The 10,852-nt window shown below is 34.8% G+C and overlaps 2 protein-coding genes across 2 annotated transcripts; both read left to right on the forward strand.

Moving 5' to 3' along the window:
• The first annotated feature begins 3,770 nt into the window (after positions 1-3,770).
• Positions 3,771-7,011, forward strand: LOC140816769 (probable alkaline/neutral invertase D). The gene is made up of 5 exons (XM_073176204.1): positions 3,771-3,898; positions 4,735-5,185; positions 5,279-5,710; positions 5,866-6,424; positions 6,538-7,011. Exons 2-5 carry the CDS (start codon positions 4,763-4,765, stop codon positions 6,831-6,833), a joined length of 1,710 nt encoding a protein of 569 aa, XP_073032305.1. The 5' UTR covers positions 3,771-3,898; positions 4,735-4,762; the 3' UTR covers positions 6,834-7,011.
• A 1,220-nt stretch (positions 7,012-8,231) lies between these two features.
• LOC140816773 (transcription factor TCP23-like) lies at positions 8,232-10,091 on the forward strand. Its single transcript, XM_073176212.1, has one exon. It carries the CDS (start codon positions 8,651-8,653, stop codon positions 9,845-9,847), a length of 1,197 nt encoding a protein of 398 aa, XP_073032313.1. The 5' UTR covers positions 8,232-8,650; the 3' UTR covers positions 9,848-10,091.
• Positions 10,092-10,852: the final 761 nt, after the last annotated feature.

A 10,852-nucleotide genomic window follows, 5' to 3' on the forward strand; every position in this document is an offset into this window, starting at 1 on the left:
CTGGTTTAAAAGCTTAGGCATCCACTATTTTTTCATAAATTTGATTAAGGGGGACCCAAAAAAATGAAATTAACGAAGAAAAATACATGTGACTTCAATTAATTGTGACAAGGGATAAATAAGGTGCATGCACCCATTGAGAAATTTTAATTTTAAACCAATAAATAACCCATTAATGTGTGGGGTCAGCTCGTGCCTAAGTTTTTGTCGATGCAAAAATATCACCAGCAAAAATATCTATCAAGTAAACGTAAAAAAAATTAATTACAAATGTAGCTAACTGATATTCAACACTGGAGTTGAAATCTTAAACAAAGACTTGAAGATATTGAAATTAAACTTTTTGGGTGTGTTTGGTTGAGTGGATTAAATAAGGATAGATTAATAGTCAAATATTTATCGATAAAATTTTAAGTTGTTTTAATAATCATTTTTGTTATAGATGCTAGATTTGTAAAAACATTGGCGACCTTACTCATACCCAACTCGTTGTCATCTTTGATCTCAATTTTTTACACTATCGAATACGGTTCGGGTATACGTCAGATACGTTACGGCGGTTTTATCTCAGACAACGCAGAGTTAAGGTAGAACAAGCATCTTCAGTTATTCACACAACCAAACTCTTGGGCCTTAACGACGGGGTGAAGCCCAATAAAGAATTCAATTAGCCCATTTCGTTTCAAATTAGTATTTTCTTTTTTTACAAGCTTCAAATACAACCTTATATTTTTATATTAATGACGATTAAATAGTCAAAAAATATCCAAAATTCAACTGTTTATCCAAACATGGTATAATATTAGCAGATTGTAGCACATGCAATGAGTAAACATTTATTAAAAAAATAGATGATGAATATTTTTTTTAAAAAAGTAAAATTTATTAATTATTGAAATTGAAATGACATGGGAAAAAATAAAAAGTAAAATATAATTTAATTAGACGATGTTTTGGAAATTATATATAAAAAAAAAAAAAAAACTTCATAGTCGTACTAAAATTATTAGATAATAAATAATACAGATCGTCAATATTTAAATTGGGCCTTCATTAGTGGGAAAATGAGATGTTGATTTTGGTCCACTAGCGTTATAGTGCAATAATAAACAACTTGTACCTAAAATATAATTACTACCCGTGAGTCGTGAATCGCGACGGATAATAAATAATACACAATTAATAAGAACATAGGTTAAAGAATTTATACAAAGAAGTCGAAAAATTTATGAAAAAAATTAAACTTTTATTAAAAGTAATAATTTGGACTTAATTGTAATTATGGTGGGATCGGAGAAAGGAAAACTAGAAAAATCTGAAGAGCCCATGTGTATAATTAATTCACTTTATTAATTTGGATTTCTTTGGAGTACATGCTGTTTATGTTGGCTTAAATGACATTGGTTAACTCATACATTTGACGTGAATATTCATGTTTCCAAATAACTTCAAAAATTCAAATCGCTAATTTCTAAAATACATAAATAAATTTTTAATTTTCTAAAAATATAATCACAAAGAACTAATATTCGATAAATTGGTAATTTCTAATATTTGATGAATTTTTTAATACTTTGGGGGGAAAATAGGCATTGATAATTTCGATAAGTTAACCTGATATTTTTTTTAAGATCCTCACATCATTCTATTGTGACATTTATATAATAATGATAATTCAATATTTTATTATAATTATAAAAAAATTAAATAATGTTTTTTTAGTATTAAATGAAGCTTTTCCCTAACGCAATACTAATCCCAGTGGGCTGTTTTTCCGCTAAGTTTTCATCATGCGTAACTCATTTATTATATATGAAAATTATCTTTTCGACGAGAAGTCGTTGGAATCAAGAAATATAAAAAAATCAGTTAATGTCATTTCCAATAAAAAAAAAAAGTAGTTAATGCATATTATTAAGTTAATTAATAATCGAATAATTTAATTAGTGGGACTTAGTGAATTATTAGATACCAAACTTATATAGAATATTCAACATTTTCTAGCTCGCAAAATTTGACAAAAAAATAAAAGACGATAATAACATAGTTATTTTTAGATTCCAATTGTTGTCAAATTTGATTCACAACAGATTTTGAATCTTATCTTCCTGGTTGATACATAATTCAAGTGTCAATTTTATAAAAAAAAAATATTTTATTTAAATTATTAAAAAATTAATTTTTATTATAAATATGAATATTAATTTATTTGGTTTTAGAATCGAACGATTCAACCCAATTCAGCTATAATAATGATGTCATTCATTTTATCGCCGTTCACTCCAAGTCAAATCAATCAAATGGGTGAATTTAATAAGAGTGGGTCTCATGTGAGGCCGTCTCACGGATCTTAATCTGTGAGACGGGTCAACCTTACCCATATTCACAATAAAAAGTAATACTCTAAGCATAAAAAGTAATACCTTTCAATGGATAACCCAAATAAGAGATCCGTCTCACAAATATGACCTGTGAGACCGTCTCACACAAGTTTTTGCCTTTTAATAAATAAAATCATACACGACAAATTATATACATTGCAAATTAAAAAACTGGCAATTTACATTTGTATGGTCTCAATTTTTTTGTAGGAAAATAAAAATAGAAATATTATGTAAAAGTACGTAAAGAAAAATCAATTCCCAAAAAAACGTCGCCGTTTCATCCACGACGTATGCTCTTCCCCTTTATTTCACTTATTAAAAAACAAGTCCGAATTCCGAGAGGACAATATTCGGATTTGAAACTCGATTATAACGCTAACGAACTATTTCTTAGTTAAAAAATAAAATTTGTTCGATTAAATTTAGAACACTAAAATATCGCTGAAATGTCGAAATCACTTATATTTTGTTTCGGCTTCTCTTAATTATTAGAGTAATATAATATATTATTGAAGGATTGAATTTCGTGTATTATATTTATATCGGTCGACTAAATAATTTAGACAACTTCTCTATATTTATTTATTTATATATTTAAAAAAAAATGAAAACGGCAAAAAAGAAAAAGAAACAGCTGACTCCGTATAATTTTTAGCAAAGTAACATAAAACGTTACCCTACTACGTTGATAGCCATAAAATCTATTGCAAGTTGCAACAGAATAAATCATCATTAAATTAATATTTAATTTGATTTGGACGGTTAGATTAACCCATTCGACAGCCGCCTCAAAAAAAAAATAATGCTAAAAATATAATAAGTACAACAACTATTCGTCAAATTTTATATTGAATTTTTGTATATAAATTTTTTGTATGATAAGAATTATCATATAAAAATTTGGTTATGTTAGTAGATTATTCAAAATAAAATTCATAGAACAAAAAAATTAGTTGTATCAAATAAAATTTATTTAAACATAGCACAAACTTGTATATTTCATGGGTGGACGTTATTTCAACTATGTTATAAGATCAAAACATCGTTATAAATTCAAATAAACATAAAGATTGATTTTGAAACACGTATAATTTGAATATTAACAAAAAGCATCAATTTCATATAATTATATTGAATAACATTATTATTTATTTATAATTTTTAACGATGGCTCGATCGATAATTATTTCTTTAAAAAATTTTACGATGGTTCGATGGGTCATGACCCATGCGCTGCGGAAAGAGAGATTAACATTCATGTAATCTTTTTTATTTGAGATAATGATAATGAAATGCAATACAATAGATTAAAAAAAAAACAAAATATAAAAAGCATTATTTATATATCTTTTTTTTTTAATTTTAATTTCTCTTTATTACATAATAATCTTTGTCCTCTTCCTTCAGTGGTCTATAAGTATATGCTCCCGCTTATCATGGAATTTTTTTCCTCTCTCCTCCATTTTCGCCCTCTATCACCTCTATTGTTTGCTCCGACGGCTGCCTCTGAGCCGGTAAACTATCTGTTTTCCGTTCTCAATTTTCCATATTTCTTGAAGCTGTGTGTGTGTGTGTGCCTACTTGTGTACTGCGTGTTTCTTGATGTACTTGTTATGTGAACGAATGGATTTAGATCTGAGCTGTTTCTGGAACTTTGTGTATTATTTTTCTTGGACTTTTATAAATCTCGATGCTTTTATTCAACACTGTTTTCTTTCCTCTATAATCATCTGTAATATGTGGTTCTGTGTTTTCATAATTTTACCAAGCTTTAATGAGCTTATTCTGCGTTTTACGGATGGATGGCTGTAATGCAGATTGTTTATTTTTTACCAGCTTGCAAAAAAATTTAAACTTTATCCACTTCCGATTTACAAGGAGATAATTTTTCCGTCATTCCTTTCTTTTCATTTACTTTAGTTTGGAATACGAATTTGAATGAATTGAGTGGTTGGTAGGATTTTACATCTCCACCTTTAGGTATGGTTGGCTTCGGAGGTTGCTATGCTGGGAACTGTTGCTTTTCTTGCTGATGAATCGCATTCTATAGTTTCTTGAGTCATAATCTAGTATTGGGTTTCGAAATTTTTCCCTTGTAGTGCTTTTTAAAATCACCCATTTTGGGCGTTGTTATATATAGATATGCGATACCAAATGATCTGTTTAATATAGATATCTATTTTCTTTGTAAGTCTCTCGGCTTCTCTTTCTGCATAGTGCATTATCCTGCGGGAAAAATAATTGTGGCTGAGCACATGGCCTTTTAACATTTTTCTCCATCATCTTCTAATATCCCTCGTGTGCTCAATATCTATTAAGGTCTAAGAGGGAATGCTACTTCTTGTTGCAGAGGATACTCAGGTTTAAACGAGAGGATTATGGATGAAGTGAAGCTTATTGTGGATGGAATGAATGGTGGCATTGATGGTACTAAAGAAACTGGACTTAAAAAAGTGAGTTCATATTGCTCAATCCCTGATTTCAACGACTATGATCTCTCGAAGCTGCTTGATAAGCCCAGATTAAATATAGAGAGACAGAGATCTTTTGATGAAAGGTCGCTAAGTGAGTTATCGATTGGTTTGACGAGAGGTTTAGAGAATTACGAGCATGCACATTCACCAGGACGATCAGCACTGAACACCCCCGCTTCATCCACTCGGAATTCATTTGAGCCACATCCAATAGTTGCTGATGCTTGGGAAGCTCTCCGCCGGTCATTGGTCTCCTTCCGGGGCCAACCAGTCGGCACAATTGCTGCTTATGATCATGCTTCTGAGGAGGTGTTAAATTATGACCAGGTAGAAATTATATTAAACTTTTGTGGGTATCTGGATAACTCTGATATTACATGAAGTAAAAAAAAAAGATTTCGGTGAATTTATGGACTGCAGGTTTTTGTTCGAGATTTTGTACCGAGTGCGCTGGCCTTTTTAATGAATGGTGAACCTGATATAGTTAAGAATTTCCTGTTGAAGACACTTCAACTTCAAGGGTGGGAAAAAAAAGTGGATAGATTCAAGCTTGGTGAGGGTGTTATGCCTGCCAGTTTCAAAGTACTTCATGACCCCGTTCGAAAGACAGATACAATAGTGGCAGATTTTGGTGAGAGCGCAATTGGAAGAGTTGCACCAGTGGATTCTGGTTTCTGGTGGATTATTCTTCTTCGTGCATATACAAAATCCACTGGAGACCTGTCTCTGGCTGAAACACCAGAGTGCCAGAGGGGACTGAGACTTATTATGGGCTTGTGTCTGTCAGAAGGATTTGACACATTTCCAACTTTACTATGTGCTGATGGATGCTCGATGATTGATCGTAGAATGGTGAGATACCTTGATTTCCTTACCTTGATAATATAATTCATTGTCTTTTTTAAGAATCAAGAAACCATTTTGGAAACTTAAGTTAAATATCAACGGTACTTATTGCCACTTGCGCTTAAAAACTTGTATTCTTTTGCCTTAATGTCATTCGTCAGGGAATCTATGGATACCCTATAGAGATTCAAGCACTCTTTTTTATGGCACTGAGATGTGCTTTGGCGATGTTGAAGCCTGATGCAGAAGGCAAAGAGTTCATTGAAAGAATAGTGAAGCGCTTGCATGCCTTGAGCTACCATATGAGAAGTTACTTTTGGCTTGATTTTCAACAATTGAATGACATATATCGCTACAAAACAGAAGAGTACTCCCACACTGCTGTAAATAAGTTTAATGTGATTCCAGATTCAATCCCTGACTGGGTGTTTGAGTTTATGCCAACACGCGGTGGTTATTTTATAGGCAACGTGAGTCCTGCAAGAATGGATTTTAGATGGTTTGCTTTAGGAAATTGTGTTGCCATATTATCGTCTCTTGCCACTCCCGACCAAGCTTCTGCTATTATGGACCTTATAGAAGAAAGGTGGGAGGAGCTGGTCGGCGAAATGCCTCTAAAAATTTCTTATCCAGCAATCGAAAATCACGAGTGGCGAATTGTAACTGGCTGTGATCCAAAGAATACGAGATGGAGTTATCATAATGGAGGATCTTGGCCAGGTTCTTTTGCCATACTCTCTTAATTTGCTGTCATACGTCATTAATTTATTTGAGAACTTTTGAATCCTTTTGTTGACCCTTTTTTTACTGCATTCTATGCATTTGGAGAGCAGTGCTTCTATGGCTTCTAACAGCTGCCTGCATTAAAGTTGGACGACCACAAATCGCAAGACGAGCAATTGATCTTGCGGAGAGCCGTTTGCTGAAGGACAGCTGGCCTGAATATTATGATGGAAAACTAGGAAGATATATTGGTAAACAAGCTAGAAAATACCAAACATGGTCAATTGCTGGATATCTTGTGGCAAAAATGATGCTGGAGGATCCTTCACACTTGGGAATGATTTCTCTTGAAGAAGACAAGCAGATGAAACCCGTAATCAAGCGATCTTCCTCGTGGACGTGCTGAAAATGCAGTGAAGAATCATGCATCGAAAAAAGTAATAGTAAAGAACAAAGGTGTTCTTCTGGCGGTATCTCTAATTGTAGGTGTGATATAGTTTGTTTTTGTGTACTATATGATGTCATGCTACACTACCACATTTCGAAATCTCTTCATATTCGAAAAGAAAAAGGACATTTGATAATTCCTGCTTCGTGTTTTGAATGTATTTTCAGATTCTATATGAATTCGGAATCTGAGATTTGAAATTCGAACAAGAAATTATCTTTGAACATACGATGAGAGGTATCAAGCAAACGAACGAACCATGAGTAGTATGCATCTGCAAGCAAAATTTCATTAAAGTTTGATGTCAGATGGTTGTTGGATACTAAAAAAAAATCGGTCCTTCATTTCTTTACCATGAGGCCTATCCATTGAAATCTGTTTTTTTTAACTTCCATTTGAAATTGTTACGGAAACTGGTAATCACTTGGATTAAACTAATCTTCCATACATTTGCATGTAAAAATCAGAAATCGACCGTGTACATATAGTTCACTTTTATATCATTTCCATTGGATATATATTCGTCAATTATATGTCAAAGAATGAAAACAAACTATCAATATATATAAAAATGTAATCTTGATTTGCAATCTTCCTCTGTTCTGTGTCTTTGATTCGTTTCACTTTCTCTAAATGGTCCCTGCAGGCTCTCACTCGTGTACTACTCTGATGCCCTGGGATTGGATTGGGCGTATTTACTCTGCCCTTCTTCTACTTTGACTGCATTAAATACCGCAACACTTTTGCATCTGTTAGAAGAAATGAAGGTGGGGACAGTTTTGATTGGTTATTACTCGAAATTATTGAAGGAAAAAGGTAGCTTTGTACTGATGCCTTTTTGACATGTGTGTGCACTTAACGAGTGTTGGAGTAACATTCAATTTTAGCTAGGTGGGTCATTGCGCCATGGTTTTTTTATGCCAAAATTTGAATATTTTCGACCACCTAAATATCTAAGAAAATAGTTGACTGTGCGTCCCAAGCATTAAGGGGCCATTGATGTAATTGTTGAAGGAGGCCAGCTAAACTCTTTTGTTCTTTCCTTTTACTAGTATGAATATCTCACGATGGATTTCATAATATATGTTACATGTCTATATTGTGGTGTGAGGTAGAACAAATAGTGATGTATATTCTCTATTTTAAGGGATAAAGTTGATGATCTTATCGACAACGAAAACTATTTCTTTTAAAAATATGGTAATATTTTTTTGTTTTTTTTTTACTTTGAGAAAATTAATATTGGGTCAATTTGTTACACAATCACATAGAAAGAACAAAACAATCGACATGAGAATTTCAATTATGTGTTGAAAAACAAGTAATATCACGATTGCAGCCTAATTGAATACGGAATAAATTTCGTGGAATCGTGATCAGTCCAACAGTGTTTCTTTATTGGAGTCCCTACCACTTGGACCCCTCCCCCAACCAATCTCCTTCCAGCTAACGCACTGATTCTCTTTTGGGACTCACTTTTTCCCTCACACACCTACTCTCTTTATCATCCACACACACAATTCTCTCTCCATAGACAGCAGTCAACCACAACCCACTCAGTGAAAAAAACACCATTAATACTTACTTCTACTTGTTGCTCGGTCGACCCCCCAAGTTGATTGATGGATATATCCCATCCCCAGGACCTATCTATCTATCTAATCTCTCATAAATTCTCTGTGTTCCCTTATCCTCTCCAAATTTGATGATTACACTATGTTTTGGAGATCCAATAAAATTTTCTTGAATATTTGACTCCAATTCCCGAGAGATACATGGAATTCATGGAGTCCCATACCAAAAACCAAGGCAACTCAGACCACCATGAATCATCAGTTTCCTCCCTGCAACTCATCTCTCACCATCATCACCACCACCACCAAAGTCAACCCCAACCCCCTTCTGGGTCCGATCCAGCCCCATCTCATGGCCCCTTCAACATGGGCTCCATCTCCATGAAGCAATCAAGAAGCTTAGCCCCCTCCGTTTCCACCCCTACAGCTACTACAAACACCCTCTCTACGAATATCGTTAGTACCGAAAACGACAGCAATAACAATAATCCTGCAGCTGGAAAAGCTGTGAAGAAACCATCTAAAGACCGCCACACGAAGGTCGATGGCCGTGGGCGGCGCATACGCATGCCGGCTTTATGCGCAGCTCGTGTTTTTCAGCTCACGAAGGAATTGGGCCACAAGTCTGACGGTGAAACAATAGAGTGGCTGCTACATCAAGCTGAACCCGCGATTATAGCTGCCACAGGCACCGGCACTATCCCGGCTAATTTTTCAACTCTCAACGTGTCGTTACGCAGAAGCGGCCCCACCATTTCGGCTCCACCGACAAAACCAGCGCCGCTCTTCATCGGTGGAGCCCCTGGCATGCTGGGTTTCCACCCCCAGCTCGCATCAAACAGTAATTTTGGTCAAGACCCAGAAGAGAATTTCACAAGGAAACGGTTCAGAGAAGATAGCAGCTGTGCAGCGTCACCTAAACCGGGAAGAACAGGTCTTCAAGACCAAGAACCGGTGTCAGACCCTAAACCCGGTCTAACTCATACATCGAATTACATCTCTGCTCCCGCCATGTGGGCGATGGCTCCGGCGGCAGTGGGTAACGTGGGAAATGCTTTTTGGATGCTCCCGATGAACGGAGGCGGTTCCACAGCAGCCGTAGGCCAGTCGGAATGGCAGTATAAGGCATCTTCCATGCAGAGAATAGCTGGTTTCGAGTTTCCTGGTGCCAGCCGGTTCAACCAAGTCCAGCTCGGTTCGATGGTACTGCAGCAGCCGCAGCCATCGGCCGTTCAGCAGTTGGGTTTAGGTGTTACGGAGACTAATATGGGAATGCTAGCCTCGATCAACTCATTTAGTGCTAGTAATAACAGTAGGATTGATTTGGGCATGAACTTGGATCAAAATCAACAGCAAAATAGCGATAGTGGTGATGAAAACCCCAAAGATTCTCAATAATCTAAATCCCAAATGGCCGATTAATAGGCTTCCTATATTCTTGCATTTTCTTGGTTTGTTAATTAATTAATTGTCGATGGGTCATTAGTTTCTGGAGAGATCGATCTTTTTTCTATTGTTTTGTTGCAAACCATGTGTGTTTCCTCTTTCTTTTTTGGGTTTAACGCAATATTTTGGGATTAACAACACGGGAATGTTGGGTCAAAAATGGAAATGAGGTGTTTGTGGAGGTTTAGACTGCAAATTCTTGATAACTGCATCGTCATGTTATTCCGGAACCCAATATTTCTGTGCTAGAAAGCATCTGTTCCATCAAAGCTAATTGAACTTTGATTGGACGATGGATTAAGCTCTCTGTAGTAGTCGTTTGACTTTTCCTGTGATTGTTTTTTCTTCTCTTCTTAAAAAAAAAAGAACAAGAAATCCAATTTGTAATATATACTCATCAAACAAAGTATTGGATTAAAATAATTGGAATTTCGAATGAGTTACTTACCTAGTCTACCCTAGTGTTCAAATTCCAAGCATGTTATTAATATAGAGGGATAGAACTTGAGGAGTCCAACGTTTTATCAAGTATTTTTTTTAGATATATTTTGTAAGAGTGAGTCTCATGTGAGACCGTCTCACGGATATTTGTCTCACAAATGCGGATCAGACTGTCTCACACAAGTTTTTGTCATTTTGTAAAACACTGGACTCCTCAAATTCTATGTATATTTTTCGATATGAATTTGAAATATTTAGCTTTCGAATTGATAAAATATAAATACAACCTTACCGTTGTCAAAATTCTCCAAACTTATTAATTTGGGACGAAGTTTGTCACACTAGAATTCAACTCTAGTGTCTAAGACAGAAGGGAAAACTAATATGCTTCCGTTATTTTGGTATTATCATTTGACTACTTGGATATATTAGATTATGATTCAAGCTACAATTCTGCCTGGAAATCTGCAAACATAAAATATTTGAGTCTAAATATTAGTTTAAAATTATGCCATA

The sequence above is a fragment of the Primulina eburnea genome, chromosome 16 (genome assembly GCF_022965805.1).
Source record: "Primulina eburnea isolate SZY01 chromosome 16, ASM2296580v1, whole genome shotgun sequence".
In the NCBI taxonomy this organism is placed as follows: domain Eukaryota; kingdom Viridiplantae; phylum Streptophyta; class Magnoliopsida; order Lamiales; family Gesneriaceae; genus Primulina; species Primulina eburnea.